Consider the following 23,913-nt stretch of genomic DNA (forward strand, 5'->3'; position numbering starts at 1 on the left):
TAATGTGTGAGTTCCGTTGCTGAGTAAACTCTAAAATAATCGTTATTAAGACGTGTAAATATGAGTTAAAAGTTTAAAATAAATATATATTCAAAAGTTACAACAACAGCTTTCTCTCGATACAATAAACAACAATACATGAAAGTGCTTTAGTAAAATCCTCTTGATGAATATTTTTAAGTCTACAAAAATAAATACAGTTACATGGATTAGCAATATTTGTCCTGGTACATACACTTTCAAAGGGCTGACTGGTCCTGACTATATTAGACCAGTTTAATCTTCTTTAGACGGGCTTTGTACTAAGATTCAAGATCACGTTCAAATTCAAAACTAAAACTAAAATATTTGGAATTGTTCTATACTGAATAAAAGTTTATACCTTAAAAATATATATTTTAAAATATCTAAATTTATCTGATAGGCAAGTTGTTGGTCACCCAGTTATCTCATTACCAAACTGATGGTTCAATTTGCATAGTTATCTTCATTGCAACATGAAAGAAAGCCTACAAACAATTATTACACATGAATTGACTAGATGTCGTTTTCCTTCTACCTCCATGTAAATTAAACTTACTGCCCACAAAATACCAATGCAATTATGTGGTAAATGAAAGTAATCCCAGCGAATGTAGTAATTTACAAAACCTGGTACAAAATTAACTGAGAGCATTAATTTATATTTGATAATGGAAAAGGACAAATAAGCTTTGAAAATCGAAACATAAATTGAGCTCTGTCACTCACTGAAAATGTTTTGATTACGCAATCTGAGGCAAAATTTTAAAATTTGTAGATCAATATGAGTCTTTTTTTATTCTATTCCACATTTGCTACCAAAAACACAATAGAGCCTTTTGGACACAAAGTAAATTATTTGCGAGGAAACATTTAAGAAGGAATCAATAGAGGGAAAAGGAATCAATTTACAAGACATTCTGTAACAACTGGTACCTAATGGACCTTTCAAGATGATCAACAAATTTCGTTTTTTCGTTTTCATTTTAGGTAAACATTATGATGGATAGAAAGCTTGTTTTAATGTTATTAATATTGTCAACTTCATATAAATGTATTTTAACTAATTTTACAGTTTTACCATTTTCTGTCAAAAGTGAAAAGTGCAAAGTAGGCTATGATAGTGCGGAAGAATGGTGTTTTATGCTTCAACTGCAAGGAAAATCTGCGCTCGGGGCAGCAGAGATTTGTAATAAAACTGGTGGCAGAATAGCCTTGCTGGACAGCTATAAAAAGATAGAGATTCTTCGAACCTATATTAACGGTAAAGTATTGAATTCTTTAATGCTTATTTATTAGATTGTTTGTTTGGGTTTTAGTTTTGTTTTGGGTGGGTGTTTTTATTATTTTGTTTTTCATTTTCATTAGTTTTGAGGGCGGGTAGATTGTTTGTTTTTTATTGAATATATTAAGCTAACGATTTTTACTAAGAGTTTTGAGTTATATTCGTGTAATAATTCAATTGACGTTTATACATCACTAGTGATTAAAGGGGAAATCCCTGAATTTAGTTTGACTTTGATTCAAGTATAAATTATATGTATAATGTTTAAGTTTTATAAATATAATTCATAAATGATTTTTAATGAAATTTATTTAAATGTATTTGTAAATTTTAATTCCTGACAATTTAATCAATGTGCTTTAACTCTTCAACGTAAATTTTTGATTCTTATCTCTGTATTTAGAGAAAAAAGAATTTTTACTGGCTTCGTCGATTAAAACCCAGGAGGTACGTACTAAATCGTTTCAATGTGTAGCACGAGCGAGTATTAACATTGAGTAATTTGAATGATTTTTAAGATATCCCACTCCTGAATGTTGTTGAATCATTAATTTTTTGAGAAGTGTATCATTGAAATATGTAGACAAAACATAGTTAAAAAATACAAAGAAAAGGGGGGGGGGTCAGTATTCATCCCTCAGAATTATGGCCCGTTTACAGTAAAACACGCTTATAACGAAGTCCCAGGGACGGACAATTTAACTTCGTTATAAGCGTAATTCGTCAAGTCAAGTTTACAACATAATATAGAGTCTTTGGGAAAGAAATTCACTTCGCTGTAAGCGTCAATTCATAATAAGTGTGTTCGCTATAACCGTGTTTTACTGTAATTTGACCTTTTGCACTTAAAACGGAATGGAATTTCAGCCTGATTAGGATTTGTTTTCAGTATTTTTGATTAGGCAAACTTATTTCTTCAAATATCGTTTTCAATTATGCACAATGGTCACACTGAATAGATGGGTTATAAAAGATATATCATGTACAAAGCAGCATTAACTTTTTTTGTGATCTTTTTGCAATATCTTTAATAGTTACAATTTGAATATCAAGAATTTTATAAGATATATACAGTTTGCCAAGATATGTATTCAGTATCATTTTGACATAATAGAACAAGGGGGTCAGTGATGTCAAATTTTGGATATAGGGCTTCAAACGTAAAATTCTCGAAAAATTTGCTTAAAAAATTCAGATATTTAATATAAATTTGCGTGATTTTATGACAAACGTCTATCACTCTCTCAGGATTTAATTTTGTACATGTCACAAAGAACCTATAGAATATGTTACAAACCCATCAAATGTTTAAAATGTTGATAATGAATAAATTATAAAGAAAAGAAAAGTATTTTGAACATTTATAATATTGCTTATTTCTGTCATTTTCGTCTAAAAAAACCTTCCACACGAAAAAATTGTTCCCAAGAAAATGTGTTTGCTTCTTTCATTCAAATAGATTTTCTTTATGAATGCTATGTAATTATGAACTATTAATCTTTCTGTGAAGATTAAATAAATGAAATCATTTTCATTTTAAATATAATGATCATCTGCGCAATGAAATCAAAACGTGAGGAGTGAGATACCGTAATCAAAGTTTTTATCTATTTTTCAGCAGGACTTAATGATGTCATACCGTAGAATAAGAGACATGAGTGATTATGCAGATAGATGTACGTATTTGTAATATTTGAAATCCCAACATACATATACAAACGCTAGCATAATATAATCCATCAAGCAATCAACCAATTCAAATGTATCATATTGTGAGTGTCTACCTGCATTTTTTTTATTTATCTATATTTGTAGATTGTAAGACTTACAAAAGGTTTAAGCTGTTCTGGTCAACAAGGAAGTTGTATATACCGAACAGTGAGGTTTGTAAGAATAAATCGTATCATTAAATGAACAATGCATATTTGCATCTTGAGTTTTTGTTACTTCTTTTGAATCATTGTTTATTAGTAGTAAATTCCTGTATAGCTTCCTATCCAATTTGATGCAAACGAACGTGCAAATAGAACAACACCGGCTGGGTTCATCATTAAAACCTCGTCTATTCCTGGTGCGGGACTTGGGGCATGGACAACATCAAAAGTTCCCATGTTTACAGTTCTGGGGGAGTATGAAGGAGAGGAGCACAAGCACGAGGGGGATACGTCGTACTCCTGGATTGTAAGTTGGCTGGGGCATTGACTCCTTGTTAGTGTGAATAATTTTCATTAAAAAATACAGTTGTCTTAGTTTTGTTTTTTTGCCGCTTTAATTTGTTTTTCGCCGCTTTACACCTTCGTATTTATCATGAGCACTAGTAGCTTCCTTCAGGAATGTCGTAATTTTAAAATGAATGTTTGTATTTTGTGATATTCTAAATTTTGTACGTATATGCTAGTTGGTAATTTAAATTGAAGTTGAATATTTATATTCTTTCATATGATGACCAGGCTTCGGGGCCACCAAAAATAAGTGATTTATTGGTGTTATTTGTCTTAAACTAAACAGATTTTTGAGGATGACGAAGAGGAACAGATGCATTTTATTGACGCGTCTTCTCCCGCCAAAAGTAACTGGCTACGTTACGTCAATTGCGCTAGAAATGTGCAAGAAGAAAATGTAAAGCCAATAATATGTGATGGGTTAGTATTTTACCTGGCGACAAAAGATGTCCGGCCCAACACAGAACTATTGACTTGGTATGGAGAAAACGATGGACGGTCGCTTGGAATCACTCGCAGACACCCAGGTACATGTATTCAAGGACAATACGTTTATAGCTGTATAATACCTGAACAACAAACGAAAACTTTATTATTTAAGTTGACAGTTGCATTTCTAAGAAACGTAGATTTTTCCTCTAAAAAATAAAATTTATGATCCCCCACTTTTTTTTCTCATTGTAGCTCGTGATTTGGACCTCCGATCAACCAATTACGTGCGAGTAAAATACAAAAATCCATATAACCTGGATAACCATTTTGTTCTCTTCGATCCGTTTAACAAGAAAGGGCGGCATATTCAACAAGAGTATGACTACTCTTATTACACTGGTACAGCGGGACTTCTTCTACCGTTTGTGTGTGAACATAGCCCTGTAGATACCGGAATACACTGATTAATGTAGCTCTGTATGCAATGTCTTGTATTTTGTGCCTTTGAAAATCCAATTGAATGGTGTTGAATTAGAAATAAGTTACTAAATAAAACTAGTCATCATCAAAAAAATCGACTTCAAATGATGACGTCACCGGGCGTCACGGAACACTGAGAAGTGATAACAGTATGCATTCAACTTGGGAAACACAGAATTGTACGATTATGCAAAAATTATGTATAACATATTATATAATAACATGATATGCATTAGACGATTTCGGCTGCATTATGCATATGACCTTTTTCTAACCTTGACCTTAGAATAAATTAAATAACTATTAACTAGTTGTTGTGAGTGCTTGTTTTTGGATTTTTTTTCACGATCATTAACATACAAATTATTCGCCGATCATCAAATCGATACATTGTATGACGCCATTCACAAAAACAAGCCAATCTTTGCAAAATTCAGCCAAATTAACTACTATCCGTGGTACATCTCCCAACAAATCTAGGCGGTCAATTTTGCATTAGTTGCAATGGTAATCAGTTAAACATACAACCATAAGTAAACTACAAGTAATTGCATCAATACTCAACAACTTCACAACATTTGGCCATGACAAAGCTTATTGTTTCATATTTGAAAAAAAATCTCTGTCGATGGATGACATGTATTGCAACAATGCATTCTTCAATGAAGTTACATTTAGTTCATTTCCCAAGTCAAACAAATGTATGCAATCTGTGTACTTGAAATATCAAGATTCTTAACCACAAATGTAGCAAGAACTGAACTTATTCTAGTTCTCCAATTTTCTCTATCTTTTTTCGAAAAACATAAAAACCAATTTCTACGTGGCAAGATGTGACCATTAATTAATTGTCTTTGGAAACAGGTTTGTTACGATAGACACAGTCAACTTCATGTACTTTTGTAGGCCCCTCAGTGTATTATGAGGGTTGCCAATATCATTGCAACCACAATGTATTACTAAAAGTGTTGGGTGTCTTTTATTCTGCTTTAGCATTTCGTTGAGTGTCTTTTGGTTGTTGACTGAGACCAAATCATACCCCTAATTCCATACCAAATTATTTTTTGTTAGTCCCAAGTTGTCATTGGTTTTTTGTTACGCATATTTCTGAGCCCATTGAATTATAAATGATCACCCGATCATGATATACAATATGATGTTGAATAGCTGATGCCAGTTCTTTCGTTAAGTTAACAACATTTTTTAAAGCGCTAAGCATAGCTCAGCGCTTTATTGTCGTTAGACTTCTATTTCCGGTGCAAGGAATAACTGCCCTCTATGAGCAGAAATATACATCATTTAAACTGGTAAGAGGTATAGGGAACCAGTTATCTGGGTGACGGAAATGGCCGAGTAGATACGATTGGTTTGCGGGGCTTACGTACATCAGCAAGGGATGCTACGCAGTGGTGAAAAAATATAGTGCGTATTCAGAAGCTAAAATATAAAAAAATAAAATCGATTCTTTGCAAGAAAATGTCAAAAACTGTGATAAATTACTGTTCAAAAGGTATAATTCGTGATTTTAACATATCTTTTTTCAGGCAAGTATCCATATACAAATCGTGTTCAGCTTTAATTCACATCATCTTAAGAAAGTAACATATATTTAAAGAAATCTGGCCTTCGATACTTTAAATTGATATTCATTAAACATAAACCAAAATTTCAATAAGGCTCATTTCCGTCTACGCTTGCACACAGTAAATTTTCTTAGAACTAAGCTAGGTTAGCGCTTTTCAGTACTTTCAGTACTTTGATTTCTTTTAATGCAATGGGTACATGAGCCCCAGATGATGATACTATACTATAGAAATGTGCGGGGTTTTTGATGTCAAACAAACAATCTGTACCTATATTGGTGCTAAATCCTGCTACCAAAGGCTCGACTGTATTCTAGTTAATGTTGACTGATCCGATATGGTACTTGCCCTTTCTAGATCAGATATACAGATGGTTGGACCCCAGGAACTGGCAGACTTTTGGCTTGTTTTATAACTTCTACCTGAAGTCTCGGTAGATGCGACTGAGGAAGGACCGCTGGAGAGGAGAATGATATCACAACGTTTGCCACCCGTGTAGACGCCCGGGAGACTACAACAGCTCCCCTTGTCGAAGGTCTGGCATAAGGGCTCTTGGACTTGGACGTCCTTTTGTTTGCTCTCAACACCTCGTGATATAAGAAGTTTGAGAAAGAATTACATGTAGTAGGCTACTTTGTAATTATACTTTTTTGTTTACTAAATTAATAATGCTCAAATATACAACAAATAGTTATATTTTTATTCAATTTCATGTATTCATAATTTACCTCTTTAATCTTGGAGGTTTTGGATATTTTTTTTGGAGACGAATTCATACCACCTATCAACTTTGGGCTATTAAGGACGTTGTTTACTCAGGGTTTGAGTTCTCAAATCCGGATTGTTAAAAAGTTCAATTTAATGAGTAAAATATGTTTTAAATACAAAAAGTATTTATGAAATGAACTATTATTGACATAACAATCGATATTTTTACTAAATTATGGAATTAGGCTCTGACAAAGTTTGACTTTTATCAAAGCAGAGGAAATTTGGATTAAATTTTTCAGATTTTGTTTTCCACTGAAATATTTTTGATAGTATTATAATATTTAAAGTTAAGATTTTATTTGTTAGTCAACATAATTTTGCATAATTTCTGTTGGTTTTATCTTGCTTTTTCGTTTAGATAATCGTATGGCACACACTACAAAAATATTGAAAAATGCTTAAAAATGATAAAAGACACCATATCTCAAAATTTTGATCATTGGCCTCATATAAATTTTATGCCAGGAGAGAAAGGTCATTATACTTAGTTTAATACTATAAATGTTTTAGCATTATCATCATTCAGTTTTTTGTTATATTGAATCAAAAATGGGTAGTAATTTGAAAACTGATAGAGGAAATTCGGACTAGAATACACTAAAAAATGGTGAATGAAAACTTAATTCTTTGTATCTATTTAATGTCACTACCATTCATAAACTGTATTTCATTTGTCAAAGAATTAAGCAATTTGTATTATTATCACAATTAAGAAAATCTCAATCGTAGAGTAAATTTTTTATGGATTTTTCTTAAATTTTCAAAAAATATTTAATGGCCATTAACTCAAAAAGTAGGTCATTGACCTACTTATTTGAAAGTGAAGAATAACACTACCATGTAAGGTCTACAACACACAGGAGTTGGTTTTTTATTATCATCAGTGGAATTTTTTTTCCTTCTGAGTAAACGTCATCCTTAGGTGGGAAAAGGAAGAAGCAACTGCCCGGTCATAAAGATGTAATAAATAAGAGTTATGGATCTTGCAACAATGACAGAACACACAATTGTGCTTCAGATAACCTTTGTTTATCCAGAGATGCTAAACCCTATTATTCGCACATTTGTGTTTAAATGCAATGGGGGTTTTTTTGGTCGTTGGAATTGTATTTTAGACATCAAACAGTCCCAAATAAAGTAGAATATGAAAAAAATATGATCGGAACGTCATCTGACGTTCGAGGTTTTTCCATACCCTAAACGAAGAGATGTACACGGTTTAAAAAAAATGAAAGCTTCGAAAAACTTCATGTAACTTAAAATTCTCGAACAATTGTGATCAAATAGCCAAGTGGTATATAGAGCCGTTTTGACAGTCAGGGTGAAAGGTACTAGAGACTGTTATATATTAGATGTAGATAGGGTATTTTAAATTGTTTGAACATTGCTGGCTCTGTGTAGACAAAACCTGTTTTTAAAATTGGGTAACAAGAATACTTTTTCATCAAATGGAATAAAACTTCATATGTCAATAAAAATGCATGTTTGTGCATAAATCATTCAATGTGTTAGTTTTAAAGGCTTTCTTGAAAAATAAATGAAAAACAGCGACATTTTCTACTTACGATCAACCCTCATACGTCAATTTGTTCTTCATTTTTTCGTTGGATTCTGGGAAATCAATCTAGAAATTATACGACAAATTAGATGTCAAATTAGAAAATAAAATTTTTGATGAAAGAAGATTAACAAACAAATTTTTCTACGTAATTTTAGCAGGGTTTTGCCAATGAAAATGTGTTTAGAATCAGTTGTCGTATTATTAATATTAAGATGTTTTTGGGATAAGAATTAATGTGTTGTTTTCTTGGGTTTCAGACTAGATTTTGGTTTACTGATGAGTTTCAAGCAAAAATACCACCAGTGAAAATCCAGTCTGAAATCCACGAAAAAAAAAGAACAGAACGGATTAGGATTTAATTAGCAAACTATCACTGCATTGTTTATTTATTCATCATAAGAAAAAATATTTATTGATGAGAGTCAGACTCCTTACTTTGGCTTCCGGATTTAAAGTATTTTGGTTTCAATACAGTTGAATTAATCAATTATTGAGATGGTTGACGGTTTGTTATTGTCATTTTTTCATTACCTAATCTACCGGTATTCAATTTGTATTATCTTTCGTACAAGAAATTAATTAAAATATTTAGAATGTACTTAGATACTAGATCACATGAGATAACTGTTATAAAATTCAATTATTTCTTATTTAATCTATGGGAATACAAACGTACACACATACACATGTGTAAACAAATGATCGGTTCATACATCGATGGAGTTACGTCGTTTGTAACTAAATAACCCAATCAATACTCAGTACCTTATGAAGTATAATTTTTCAAGGTAACTGTTGTTGAATTTGATATTGTAATAATTGTTGTTTGATTGTATCCCTAACCTTTATTTCAATTAAGATGGAATATTTCTCGCTAAAAACTGTTATTTGTAAATCGAAGCAGTCTTTGTTAACAAATTTTATAACGCAGCTGTGTCCAAAGTTTATTGATTACCATAAAGGATTTCCTTAAAATTAAATCAATGTCTTTAGTGTGTTTCAATGTATTCACTCTTGTGTCTATACTAATACGTGTATTTGAAACAAGAGCAGTGTTTGACTGAAATTGATTTTCTTTACTATAAAGGATGTCAATCGACATTGTCGAAATGAGCAATCTTTTTTAAGGATCTGTTATGAAGACCTTAAATTGTATACTTTTTTACTTTCTTATCATCAAAATAATAGGTAGGGCTTGGTTTTTGAAAATCCTACTTTACGAATCCTTCGAAAATTCTGTTCATTCTTATGCATTGCTGTTTTAAACAGAAGGGAGAAGATGCAAGAAAGGTTTTGACAATATCGGGAACTGGTGTTTCTCTTTTCATCCGAATGGTGCATCATTTGTAAAATCTAGTGAGATATGTGGTGAGATCGGAGGCGAAATGGTGGTATTAGATTCACCAGAGAAGGAAGCCATGCTGACAGACTATATAGAAGGTTGGTCAAGCAACGGAGCATTTTGACGTAATATAATTTATTCATAATTATTTTTATTTTACTTAAAAATTACATATTTTTTTCTTATTTATTCATTATAATTCGTTACTTGTTAGACAGGTAAATATTTTATTAAGAAGACTGGATGATCAACAAATTAACCATCAGATCTGAACTTTTGAGATATGTTTTTTTTTGCTGTAGAACTTTAGCTCAACGGGAAATTCGGGTTCACGGCCCGACAATCCGAATTTCCCGCGGCGCTACAAGTATGCAGCTATTTTTTTTTTTTACATACAAACTATTAATTATTTAGTACGGAAAAAAAACCATGTTTCTCAAATTTAGAATTTGGGTACTTTTCTATATTACCAAGTATTTTTAATTGAGTTATTCTTCTAAAGGACATCATTAAAGTCTAAAAATGGACACGACCATCAAGTCCTCTTATTTACTTGTAAGATCTATGAACATATTTATACTGTAAACGTTGTTTGATTTGTAGCTAAAGGCTTCACATACAAGACGACAGTTCCTAATCGAGAGGTGCTGAATCAGTTTCGTTGGTGGTATTGAACTGTAATGAAAATGAATGTCAAATTATTTACAAAATCATATGGTATTTTATTTTATTTTACTTCTTTCTCTTTTAATTTCAGGATTTGTTAAAATCTCACCATAGATTAAAAGTTGCTGATAAACACGCTGAAAGATGTACGTACACAATAAAATGAATCGATTTCAGAAATCGATAACTCTTGTCTTGATTCCCTGTATTCGATTAAACAGAGAAAAGTTGTGTTATAATTGGTTAAATGATATAAGAAATCCTGTATTTTTATTTTCTTTTCTTAGATTGTGACTTCTACAAAAAGTTTAGATGGATTAAATCTACAAAAGAATTGTATATTCCCAATGCTGCGGTAATTTTGTAGAAGAGTGAAGCTAATGTACTTTTTTAAATTATATTTCATTCTTCAAACTTAGGGGTTTGACCAAAAAACCTTGATTAACTAAAGTGGCTTTGAGAGTAAATAGTTCTAGGAATAGATTTTATCATCCAAGGTAAAAGTTTGGAAATTACAGATACAAACAAGTGAAAAGCTGACAATGTGACAGAAACCTGGGTTTTCTTCTATAAGAAACTGTATCAATAACCATTTCTCAACCCTGAATTGATAATCAATACATATTCAGAGAAATGATGTACTAGTACCCTATATGCAATATTCTGCGATAAAAAGGCTAAATTCAACAGCACATTTTTTTTCCATAAATTATCAAAAATCAATTTTCAAGTGATATACATATCTCTGATATATGTCCAATTGATATGCAAAATAACAATTTTCTATCTAGAAAACAGTCGAAGGAATTATCCTTAAAATAGGGGTACCCTAGCCTTCTACAAAAATATGACTCGGTTCAACAAAGCATTTTTCCATAAATTATCAAAATCCAAGTAGTATGCACATTTCGGATATATGTACAATTGATCGACAAAACATAAACTTCCAAATCGTATTTTGAAAACTGTAGGAGGAATTATCCGTACAATGAGGGTACCCTTTTGGCAGCCGCCGCCCGCCATTTTCACCATTTCAATAACTGGGTTTCCTCCTTTGGAAAATCCGGTTAATTTAATTATTTTAACGGATCTTCGTTGTTTAAAATTTACTTAAAATAAATTTTACAACACGGCTATCTTGATACATAGATCCCAGTGGATTTCGATGAGCTACAGAGGGCCAATTTGACCACGCCCCCGGGGTTCTCGATCAAGCTCTCGTCTATTCGCGGAGCAGGCCTGGGAGTGTGGACTTCGACACATCTTCCCATCAACAATGTGTTAGGGGTGTATGATGGGGAGGAGTTCATAGACGACGGGGAATATATGTATGGATGGATGGTAAGTATCTATATGAGGGGCGGCTTGGTACTGTCCATCTAATTCTTCCTCTCTTCACAAACCGCAGTGTCTTGTTCTAAACAGCATTGAAACACATATTTATTAATGAAAAGTAATGATATTTTTTATTCAAAACGTGATCATCGGGCTTATACTAGTAATGGATAGTTCCCAAAAGGAATGTATGGGTAGCTCTTTCAGAATCTTTTTTTAAGACTGTTGATTCAATTTCAAAACTTGATCTCTTGATAACATGTAGTTTCAAGTTTCTTCAAAGCTTAACAACCGATCGACCAATAATGGGCAATTTTTTTTTCAAATATTCTTCTTAGAAACTGTGATGTTACAATTATTAGTCAAGCATTGCCAGAATCGTATTGACTGATTTCATTCAATAAAGGGTCATTTGAAGCGCTTAATATCCTAGGAAAACAAATACGGAAAAAATGTTACCCAAAGAAGCTTTTTGGTAATAACTCACGGATTTTAAAAGGAGTCTCTCAAAAATTAATTTATGAACTGTTACTCATTTGACCGATAATACCAAATCAGTATATTCTGGGTTATACGTCTCTTCGTATCAAAACCCAGGAAACTTACCTTGAAACTCACATTAAAAAATATTTTGTAGCTAGACAACGTTGATGGTGAATTGGCAACCCATTTTGTGGACGCAGGTTCTCCCGCCAAAGGCAACTGGCTAAGATACGTCAACTGCGCCAGAAATGAGCAGGAAGAAAATCTCAATGTCGTCTTTTGTGAAGATTTAGTTTTTTACATTACATCAAAAGACATTGCGCCAAATACTGAGTTGCTTATGTGGTACGGTACTTGGTATGGAAATCTTCTTGGAATCAAAAGGGTGCACCCAGGTTATTCATTTTGAGGAATTGGTAAAATGGTGTCTAAGTCTTAATGTTTCTTTAAACTTTGCCGAATGTGCACTTAATTGATCAGATCAATCGTTTCTTTGATTAATAAACAGATGACGATTTGGACCTTGATGACGTAATCTACATCCGGGTCAGCAGCTTGAGAAAAACAAGAGACGGAGACTACTGTTTCCATGACAACACTACTGTGACGTACACAAACTGGATTCCTAAAAGGTTCAATAAAACTCGAGAGCGAGAGTACTGGCAAAATGTTTACGATCCCTTTGGCTTGTTACTCGCATATTACGACGGAAAATGGAAGTGGGTGTTCGAAAAGGATTACTCTTACTTCAATGGTGATACTGGTCTACTACTCCCATTTGTTTGTGAAGATAGGTCACATATTAATTGATTTTAACAACCTATGAAGTAGCTAAAATTATAATTGTGAATAGCATTTACATGTTACCATTCTGTTCTGTATAGATGACATGCAGAATTTAAAAATTCAGTAAATATTGTTGTTAGTACCTGTATCACATTTCTGTATAGAATTAAAGTTAACGTGGAAATTATAGAAACGAAGAATAACAATTCAGTACCTGAATAAATATTGATACACACATTGCTGATGTTAGTATTTTGACTCAACATCCATTGAATTGCAGATCTTTGAAGATATAATAAACAAGGAATGCGTTATCATCTTGAACTTGTTATTTATTTAGTATCCAGGATTCTGTTTGTGGCAGTTTGTTTTGGATGGAAGTTTTTTTTTCTTGTAAGTGGTATTGGTACATTGAATGAGATTTTTATATCTATAGTCTTGATGTTTAGGACTACAGTAGGTGCGTGATGATGTGTTTTCTCGTTTTGTTGACGTCAACCTCTGGTTACGTCTTTAGACTTTTCAAATCGCATATGATAGATGTAAGGTAAGAAAATAATTATTTATTTACTGTTATAAGGAAATGCATGCACGGATCTAGAGGAGTTAGGGTCCCAAATTTAAATTAATCTGAATTTTCCTTGTGAGGTGTCCGGAACCCCCCCCCCACCCCATCCAGCCCCCTTCAAATTTATTAAATTCACATTTACGTACATTTATATAAAAAAATAATAAATTCAACGTTATTGACAAAATCCTCGTACCCCCTGGCAAAAACAAATAAACCTTGCCCCCTCCCCCTGAAAAAAAATTCTGGATCCGCACAGGAGATGTGTTATGTATTATATTTGATTGTAGGCTACACGAATAGACATGCCTTGAACACCCAGTCCAATTTGGGCTCACTGTCACTGTTTGAATGTAAGAGACGTTTCACAGTAAGTTGACTTTTCAGAAGAAATAACTTTCCACACAAAAATCAAGAAGGGAAAATATATATAACTGTTGACATTTTTAACATACATGTAAAAAGAAAAGATGATAAATGAAGAATAATTCATGTTTTCCATTCGTTTGTAAGGTGTTTTTAACATAGAACCAAGTAAAACGTTAAAATGCCGTTGCGATGAGTTTGTGGTTGCGCCGAGTCATTGGAAGTAGGCAACTTTGTTAGCTTACCACGAATGAAAAAATAATGTTATTAAGGTAGCTCCATACTCGTAAAATTCTCTGAGGAAAGTTGAAAAACCGAACTGATTTCGACTTAATAGACTTAAATGTCATCAATTGTTAGAAAAAATATACATGTCATCACACTTTTTGAGATGCCAGATAAACATAAACTAAAGCATATTTTAGCGTTAGAAAATGTATTTTTTTTCTGTTAAAAGTAAAATCTTGTAGGCGGAAATTTGTTTTTCTTGTTTAATTTTAAAGTCAACTTTATCAGAAAACTAAAATTACAAAAATATTTTAAAATTAATCGTTGGAATAAGAAAAACTATGGCATTTAGACATACAACTGAGAGAAAAGTAAGAAAAAGAGTTATTTCCCCTTTGCATAGATAAAATATATAAAAATTTGGAAATTTCGTATAAAATTAAGTGCGAAAATATCTTTAACCTACCAATAATTCTAATTACATCCATGTCATTATATTCACATAAAATAAATAAAACTATCTTGCACAATTTTTATAGAATTCAAAGTTTTACAAAAAAGTGTGACGTCACAGAACACTGGATCTACTTTAACTTCAAAATTTGTACATTAATAAATGACATACTGGTTATTTTCTGGTGAAATTTCATGCAAAATCCCCGTAGACTTTGATTAAAACCTAAGACCTTTCAAACCAGAAATCTGGACCTTTTTCATTCTGTGGTCTGTCCTAGGTAATTACTTCCCCAACTTTTTGACTTTTAACGTAAATACACATACTTGTCAAAGAAGTAAAATTGAAATCGATATATAAGGTTGAGAATTCAAGATTTCTTCATTGAAAGTTTATCTATTTTTACCCGGTGAAATTAACATGAACGAAAACAAATTTCTTACGGAGATTTATAATGGGAAATGTTAACATCTTTTTTTCCGTTCGGAATTACTGGGAACGCATCGCACAATTTCTTAACGTTATCATCCGGGTGTTTTTATGTCTGCTGCAATTCAAAATCCCCGTAGACTCTCTATTTTTGGTTGTGTATTGAAGCCTGAAGTGGGAGATGGGCGTTTCAAAAATATACGTAGTTTGAGCACTAAGATCTGAATATTAAGCAAAAAGTTGTGAAAGCAGAAACATAGGACATAGTATAAGAAATGAACATCAAGTTTACCAGGATATGAACTTGGTTGGTCACGTAATCAAATCCTGTGAAACTCGGAGGCAAAACGCAAAAAGACCGGTAAGTAATAAACCATAGGGGCTCGGTTGCCAGACTGTAGAGTTCTTTATCATTTGTTCCCAAGGACAAAAATGATGAAAATGAGTAATCTTAAGTATATTTTTGTGTATTGGATTAAAAATGTTCACTGAAAACTCATGTTTTAATCATGTAAGAAAAGTGTAATCAATGTAAATTAAAACAAGAGGCCCATGTGCCACATCGCTCACCCGAGCAACAATAGCCTTAACGCTGGTCAACTCGGCATTGCAGTAACTGTCTCAAAATCAAAATATCCTGACAACTACACTGTAAGTACAGCAGATCTTGCTAAAAAAAAATATCAAAAATCTGTTGATTTTTATCCACATATTTTTTGGTAAATACCAAGCCCCTTTTGTTGTTTTAGTATTAGTAAGAAGAATTTCTCTATTCTTATATAACATCCCCCCACCCCCATCCTCCACAATCCCCACCCCCCCCCCCCTATTTTTCTCTAGGGAATCGTGATTTGATCAAACTTTATTCTGCACAACCTGTGCTTTTACAAACGTTACTGCATTTTGGACTGAATACTTTTCCAGATTATTTTTAAAGATTTTTCTCTATACCTTCCTATTTAAAAATTTAATCCCACAACCCCCATTGTGGCCCCATCATACCCCGGGGATCATGATTTGAACAAACTTGAATCTACACTATTTGAGGATGCTTCAACACAAGTTAAGTTTTTCTGGGCAAATGGTTTTTGAGAGGAAGATTTTTAAAGATTTTCTCTATATATCCCTAATATGTAAAAATTAGCCCCCACCCACCCCCCACCCCCCGCCCGCCATGGTGGCCCGACCCTACCCCGAGGGATCATGATTTAAACTTACTTGAATTTACACTTTCAAGGATGCTTCCGCTCAAAATAGAGCTTTTCTGGCTTAATAGTTTTTAGAAGAAGATTTTAAACATTTTCTCTATATATTCCTATGTAAAAATTAATCCCCCTCAATGTTGCCCCATCATTCAACAAAGACCATAATTTAAACAAATTTGAATCTACACTATCTGAGGATGCTTCCAAACAAGTTAAAGCATTTCTAGTCAAATAGTTTTTTAGAAGAAAATTTTTAAAGATTGTCTCTATATTTTCCCATATAAAACTTGATCCTCCAATGTGGCCTCACCCTACCCCAGGACCATTATTTGAACATACCTACAACACTACCTTAGGATGCATCCACACAAGTTTAAGCTTTTCTGGCATAATAGTTTTAAGAAGATTTCTAAAGATTCTCTCTATATATTCCTATGTAAAAATCCATATCACATTGTGGCCCCACCCTACCCCTGGGGACCATGATTTGAACAAACTTGAATTTACACTACCCGAGGATGCTTCCATACAACTTTCAGCTTTTTGGGGCATAAAAACTTTTTAGAAGAAGATTTTTTAAAAGTACAAACAAAATCTTAATAATTCTAAATTATCTCCCCTTTTAATAGGGTGTGGCCCTTCATTTGAACAAACTTGAATCCTCTTCACCCAGTGATGCTTTGTGCCAAGTTTGGTTGAAATTGGCCCAGTGGTTCTGTAGAAGAAGAAGAAATGTGAAAAGTTTACAACAACGACAACGACGATCGACAGACATACAAATTTTGATCAGAAAAGCTCACTCGAGCTTTCAGCTCAGGTGAGCGAAAAAGTAAGTTATAATCAAACTGCAGGGAGTGACCAACCAAGTTCATATCCAAGTAATAGCGAGCGCACCTCGCGCAGCGCCGGCGAGCGAAGCGAGCTCTAAGAACCAGTGTGCGCGGGAAAAAGAACGAGCTAAACCTACAGTTCATCAAACAAAATTTTTTGTCTACGTCCCATAATGCTCTCTAATGTTTTCACCCGTGGTGCTATGCCAAAATTGGCCGACTTTTAACTCGTAATTTACAGTGACTTACAGTTTGAAGACACGTTTTGAGTACCGCATATGCTCTGACGAGACTCAACAAGATTTGTTACATGCTTCCATACCTCCGTATTGAGTCGAGAAAAACAAAGTCATGGATGACGTCACAGTGCACTCGCGCTATATTTCCCGCGATAAATTTAGAGGTGGATCAAACATCTGTAATGCGTGTACTAGCTATTTCAGTATAGACTGCGATACCTGCCTCATTGACATATGATTTGTTTTTATTTTTTTTTAATATACCGATTTTATGTATATATATTAGCAAGAGCCATAATTTACTGTCATATCGATCCATTTCAAGCTAATTGTGCATGCATAAGTAGGGAGGAAATAAACAATAAGACATTTTGAACTAAATAAAAAGGAATAAAATGAAAAATAAACAGTTAAAAAAATTATGTAGATATTGCATATAGCCAGACCATTAAATTTAAAAGTGGGAAATTACACACATACAAACAGGTACCTCTCTCTCTCTCTCTCTCTCTCTCTCTCTCTCTCTCTCTCTCTCTCTCTCTCTCTCTCTCTGGGAAGGGGGTTGCGCTGTATGTATCATAACCATTAAAATTAGTACATTTGGCATACTTATTGTAGAGCAATACTCTCTCAAAAATTCTTTGACGTTCGTTGATACCTAAATAAAACTATAAGTTGACAATGATGCAAGGTATGTGTAATTCTTGTTGCGCTCGCCAGAACGGTAGCACCGTAAAACATATTATTTTTACAATACTATTTATTCTTACATTTAGACATGTGTTGCGTTTAAAAATTTTGCGTGTTAACCAGTTTATTTAATTCAAGTAGCCAGTATGGAGCGAGTTCCATACTGCAGTAATTATGATAAAATTGTTGCAGAAATGGGCCACCGTATTATTCACGGTTGTCGTGAAATTGGTTGTTTAATTCGTTTAAATTGCATCTTCCTCTCAGCTATTGCACAATCTATCCATTTTCTATGAATGTTTATACCCTTTGAATAATCATTATTCGAAGTTTATTTCAAAATAGTTGTTGTTTGAAATGTAAACAACCGATGTCGTAAACCGGAAAAATAACAATGTTATTGGCCTACATTGGCATTGAGCACGTGCAGGAGGAATGATAGAAAACTGGGCTATTATGTCATGTTACGTTCACTTATCATGTTAAAATTGCCCGTTTGTCTCATTCTTCGGGGAACTTTGGGAAATTAATTGGACTTTGTATATTGGCATATGGAGGTAATGTTTTAATTTTGCTCATCATAGGTTACCATGTCTGCATGCTCATCATAAACATTAGTTTAGCACGATGTTGATTGCAAACCATCACGAATTTCAGTTTCATTTAACACGTGATAGGTAAGCCAAGTTTATGATCTCGTTCTCCCTCTTTAGTAAAAAAAGCATTGTCGGTCTAAATTTGTCAGCTGTTTTTGTTGATAAAAAAATAGGTGATGGCAGAATTTAGTAAGTAAATTTGATTTTCCAGTAAATGAACTATAGATATAATAAATATTAAATAAGTTGCATGTGCAATTATATATTCTATAAATCTGTTAAATTAAATTATTCCTTGCATTTATGTATTTCTATCAAGGGTGGGGGTCACAGATTTGATTGTGTCTTGCAAGGTATAATGAATGGTTTCACAATGTTATCAGCACAGGTATTTCAACAATGTCTATTAAAATGCGTATATCTTGAATTGTTTTCCTATATTCAAGCAGTTAAAGCTTCATTTATATGATTTTGCACTTATGCTTATACTTTTATGTACATTGTAAGGTACATAAAGTTTTTATGTGTTAAATAAATGTTGGTAGTTCCTGGCACTATATAATTTAATAATAGCTAGGTCAAACATTGGGTCATGATATTTGGGTTTATATTATGCTATCTAACCAAAGTCAATATGTAGGTCAAGTAAACCTCAGATTGGATTCCCAAATATGTTTACATTTCACTTTTGACAAGGTAAAATTGATATCTTTGGTCATGCAGGTCTTTTTGAAGCTAGTCCAACTATAACATGTTACATGTATGTATAGTTCCGTAGAATTAGACATTAAAAAACTTTTTCCATTTTTATTTGCACCAAAAAGATTGGACCAACTTTTTTTTTTAAGTATTGACATTAGATTCTTAAGTACAATCCTTATTTATGTAAATACTTTTAAAATTCTGCAATTCCACCTTTTATATCAAATAACTATGTGTGCTGTTTTGTGGGGGGGGGGGGGGGGGGGGGGGGGTTTATCTTGAATAACATATTGTTCACAACTTGTAAATATAATAGCAAAATTTTAAAACTCCACAAAGGATGCTTTTCTTAATTTTGTCAGATTTAATTCCCCGCTTTATTTTTATAAGGAATCTACCCAAATCTTTGTTACCATTATTACAGTAAAAGTGATCATTTATTAAGACAGACATGTAGAAAAATGGCTTTCCTGAGTAAATCACACTAATGTTTGCATTCTATGGTCAAGGGAGAGTGCTACAGTAACCAGTATTTTAAACTCTTTTAACAACAAATTATACAAAACTTACCTGCAGGTCTGTAGCTCCTGGTCTGAAAAAACAAGATATCTGTGAGCTAATGCTCACTAGTGATACCCCCGCTCTGATGTGAATATGCAAAATAAGCAAAGTCGACATTTAACAGAAAGCTGGCATCCGATTGGTACAAAAATACATCCCACGATAAAGCATGCCTAAACAAATAGTGTGTAAAAATTTCAAGCATCTGTGATAAATAGCTGCTGAGAAATCTTTGAGGAAAATTTGTTTGAAAATTTTGGCTAAAATAAACAAAGTACTCATTTAACAGGAAGTTGACGTCCGATCGGTACAAAAATATATTCCACGATATGACATGCCTTAACAAACACTGTGTAAAAATTTCAAGCATCTGCGAAAAATAGCTGCTGAGAAATCTTTGACAAAAATTTGTTTGAAAATTTTTGCTAAAAATTTTACAGGAAATTGACGTCTGATTGGTACAAAAATATATCCAACGATATGGCATGCCTATACAAATATTGTGTAAAAATTGCAAGCAGCTGCAATAAATAGTTCATGAGAAATCTTTGACAAAAATTTGTTTGAAAATTTTGGTTAAAAAATAAGCAAAGTCGACATTTAACAGGAAGTTGATGTCCGATTGGTACAAAAATGTATCCCACGATATGGCATGCCTTAACAAACACTGTGTAAAAATTTCAAGCATCTGCGATAAATAGTTGCTGAGATAAATGCGACAGAAATTTTCGTTAGGGATGGACAGACAGACAGACACACAAGGGTAAAACAGTGTACCCCCTCTCCTGTGGAGCGGGGGTATAAAAAATCAAATGGACGACCTTGGATCTACAGTGCCTCTGATAGTCTTTAAAACACCATCACCAGCCCCGTTAATTAAAGTCATGCAGTTTGTTTACATGTGAAAATGGCAACTCTCAATCTCGATTTGATTTTCCGAGGTTGGTAGCATATTCCGGAGAAAGTCTGAGGAATGCCGCAAGTAAAAGGACAAAAAAAAAGTAAATTGCATGAAGAATTTAATGGTAGGCTACTTAATTGTTTTCTCAGAATTTGCGTATAGATAAGGTTAATCAGTCCAAAACTAGGGCAAGTTTTGTGCACAATAAATATACAATTTTTTAATGGATGGCACTGTACCTCCCAGGTTGTCCATCCAAATTTTTTCAGGCCGGGAGCTACAGACCTTCAGCTATACAAAATTATTTTGATTTAGCCTGATTAGTCTGCATAGTACCATTAAGTATGTTTTGAAACTCCAGGCATCCACAACTTAATTCATACAAACATTTTAAATTACATGCAGTTGTAAAGGCCCTAAAGAAGTAGAAAAAAAATCTACATGGGGAAATCAGGTGGGTTTTTTTTTTTAACGGATATATAATTCTTATTGGTTTTTGTTTCCAGATATTCCAGTTCCCATGGACTTATTTGGAGGGACATGGAGAGACAGTGCTCAAAAGCAAGAAAACCAGCTGGATTTGGGGGAGGAGTTGTTGGAAGCAATATGGTGCAACAACCCGGCTGAAGTTTCCAAGCTGATAGATGATGGTGCTGATTTGAATAAAATTGGAATTATCTTCCAAGATGAACCTACATCACCCTTGAGTTTAGCATGCAAAATGGGTCATGTGGATGTTGTAAAGATTCTTATTCAGAAAAAGGTGGATTTAAACATGTCTGGACATGATGGCAAGACTGCTCTTCATTACACATGTGAAGGAGATGAGAGAAGGGATGAAAAGAAAGAAGATTTATTGGAGATCTTGAAGTTACTCATCAAAAATGGTGCTAATATGGAGGCCATGAACAACATGGGATGTACACCACTTTTTTCTGCATGTGAAGTGGATGATGTAGACATGGTTAAGCTTTTGGTTCAATCTAGCTGCAAAGTGAATGTGCAATCGATGAATGGAGACTCGCCAATGAAGGTTGCTTGCAGGAATGCAAAGTTTTGGACGTACTGGCATAGTAGAGAAATGTCTGTGAACAGTGCTCAGAGTGATCCAAACTACTTTCCACCAGTTCAGATAACTAAGATATTACTTCATGCGAGTGCTGATATAACTGAGGCCACCCTTCTTCCAACAGCAGTCCAGTTTGGTGACCTGACTCTTGTCAAAGAACTAATCGACCTTGGCATGGACATTAACATGCTGGATGACAACATGTGCACACCTCTAGGATCAGCCTGCTCCTGTGTTAATGTGAAAACAGAAGTGGTGAAACTGCTTCTGGATCACGGGGCTGATGTAAACAGAGGAGGGGGATGGAAGAAGCAGAAGCCAATCATCTTCGCTTACGTCCATAACTCTGTGAATAAAATCAAACTTTTGTTATCATTTGGAGCTACGCTGACCAGGGAAGAGATGACTAATTTAGTCTCCCTTTCCTTTTCAAAATCCATTTTGGAAAACCCAGAAGTCATTACACCATGGAGCAAGGAGCTTATGTCTTGGAACTTGTTGTTAGATGCAGGTTTTACCCCAATAGATAATGACCCTGTTCTTGCCAATAAGATTGATCAACTACGCCTCTGCAGCAGCTTTGATAAGATCAATCCATGGGTTTGGGATATGATATTTCCAATGAGGTCCCTGAAAAGCCTTTGTCGCATTGTAATCAGAAACAGTTTGAGAAATTTTGTTAAAGACGTTGCTATAGAATTGCTTCCCTTGCCAACAGAAATCAAGAGATATCTGCAGCTGACAGAGTTTTCCTTGCCAGAAAAAGCTTCATCCAGTGAATCGTTTGGTTCAAGGTCTCCAACCAAATCACCAAATCTTTGAAATTTTGTGATAATTTACATTAATTGATAAACTGTTTATATTATCAAAATGCTATATAAAGAATGAAACTGTTTATTTAATACATTTGTGATCTCTAACTATTCAGTATTGTTTTAATATATGCTGAAAGTGCTGAAAGATTTTATTTTTATTTACGATATATACCATATGATACAGTGAACTTATAAAATAAGATTATATAAAAAGGAAATTGTTTGAAGTACATAATACTTATGAATTACTTTATCCATATTGGATATTTATAACACCTTTCTATATTACTGTTTAGTCAGCTTATGTTTTAAAAATATCAAATACCAAAAGTTGTCTTTCTTGTTTTGTAGACTAGAAAGTAGAAATAGTCTAAAGAGCCAAGACTATCAAAATGATTATATTCATGATGCTTAGATTTGATTTGTGAAATTTGAAATGATTTTTAAATCTTTAAAATATGATAATTTTCATTATAAATGAGAAATCCATAGCGCTGAATTCAGAAGACCAAAATATTTTCTATAATGAGGATTGATTATAAGTTACTATTTTTTGCTCCTCTTCAGAAGAAAAAATGTGCACAACTTTTCTTTAAATCATTATACTCCACACTGTCTGTGCATTTCGTTTACCCCTATATTTTTAAAGCTATGTGGCACCTCAATACATGTATTGTGACACTTCCTATATAAATAATAAATTCAAGAATAATTTTATTGAATATTCTCTCAAAATGCTAACAACTTAGTGCAATGGGATATAGCATGAACTATACATGAATTTGTAAGTCAGGAATTTGAATCCCGCCGGGGATTTTACAATTTTTAATTTTAATTTTAATTTTTTTTTGAAACTTTTTTGGTTAAATACATGTATTGCATTTGAAAATTCTAAAGTGGTAAAAGTAATTTGATTATAATGTTCTTTTATCCACATTAGTATCAGCAGGTGTCCCATACAATTTTTTTTAAAAAAAGGTCCTATTCCGCTAGCGAAGGGTTTTCGGTCCTCTCCACTCCCCATAATTTATGGGGAGCGGAGATGACCGAAAAGCCTCGGCTAGCGAAGATTGTCATAATCAGTTTTGACAAATATTATAAATAAGGAGTATGTATAGTTTTTGCCGGGTTACGTTTAAAAAATGTTGTTAAAATGATTGTTTATGCCTTTAATATTGTGGATTCCATAAATAACTTAGAATTAGGTCTGATTTTTTTTAAAAAAAATTTTTTAGGGGGGGGGGGGGGGGGCTTATACCGGAAATTTCCATTAAGTAAATGGTAGAAAAAAAT

The 23,913-nt window shown here is 33.3% G+C and overlaps 1 protein-coding gene across 1 annotated transcript; it reads left to right on the forward strand.

Moving 5' to 3' along the window:
- The first annotated feature begins 903 nt into the window (after positions 1 to 903).
- Positions 904 to 23,337, forward strand: LOC128191570 (uncharacterized). Its single transcript, XM_052863700.1, has 15 exons — positions 904 to 1,011; positions 1,097 to 1,285; positions 1,710 to 1,753; positions 2,925 to 2,982; positions 3,122 to 3,189; positions 3,296 to 3,487; positions 3,815 to 4,055; positions 9,625 to 9,795; positions 10,301 to 10,341; positions 10,455 to 10,509; positions 10,651 to 10,718; positions 11,513 to 11,704; positions 12,336 to 12,576; positions 12,690 to 12,935; positions 21,243 to 23,337. The coding sequence occupies exons 1-15, from the start codon at positions 975 to 977 to the stop codon at positions 22,625 to 22,627; spliced, it is 3,228 nt and encodes a 1,075-aa protein (XP_052719660.1). The 5' UTR covers positions 904 to 974; the 3' UTR covers positions 22,628 to 23,337.
- The last annotated feature ends 576 nt before the right edge of the window (positions 23,338 to 23,913 follow it).

Source organism: Crassostrea angulata, chromosome 7, assembly GCF_025612915.1.
Source record: "Crassostrea angulata isolate pt1a10 chromosome 7, ASM2561291v2, whole genome shotgun sequence".
NCBI classification, from domain to species: Eukaryota; Metazoa; Mollusca; class Bivalvia; order Ostreida; family Ostreidae; genus Magallana; species Magallana angulata.

Bases quoted from the DNA above. Each gene is read 5' to 3' on its own strand.
- LOC128191570 (XM_052863700.1), top strand. From the start codon at position 975: ATGATCAACAAATTTCGTTTTTTCGTTTTCATTTTAG. The intron at 4,056-9,624 runs GTACATGTATTC...TGTTTTAAACAG, and splicing joins AATCACTCGCAGACACCCAG to AAGGGAGAAGATGCAAGAAA. The intron at 10,342-10,454 runs GTGCTGAATCAG...TTTTAATTTCAG, and splicing joins CGACAGTTCCTAATCGAGAG to GATTTGTTAAAATCTCACCA.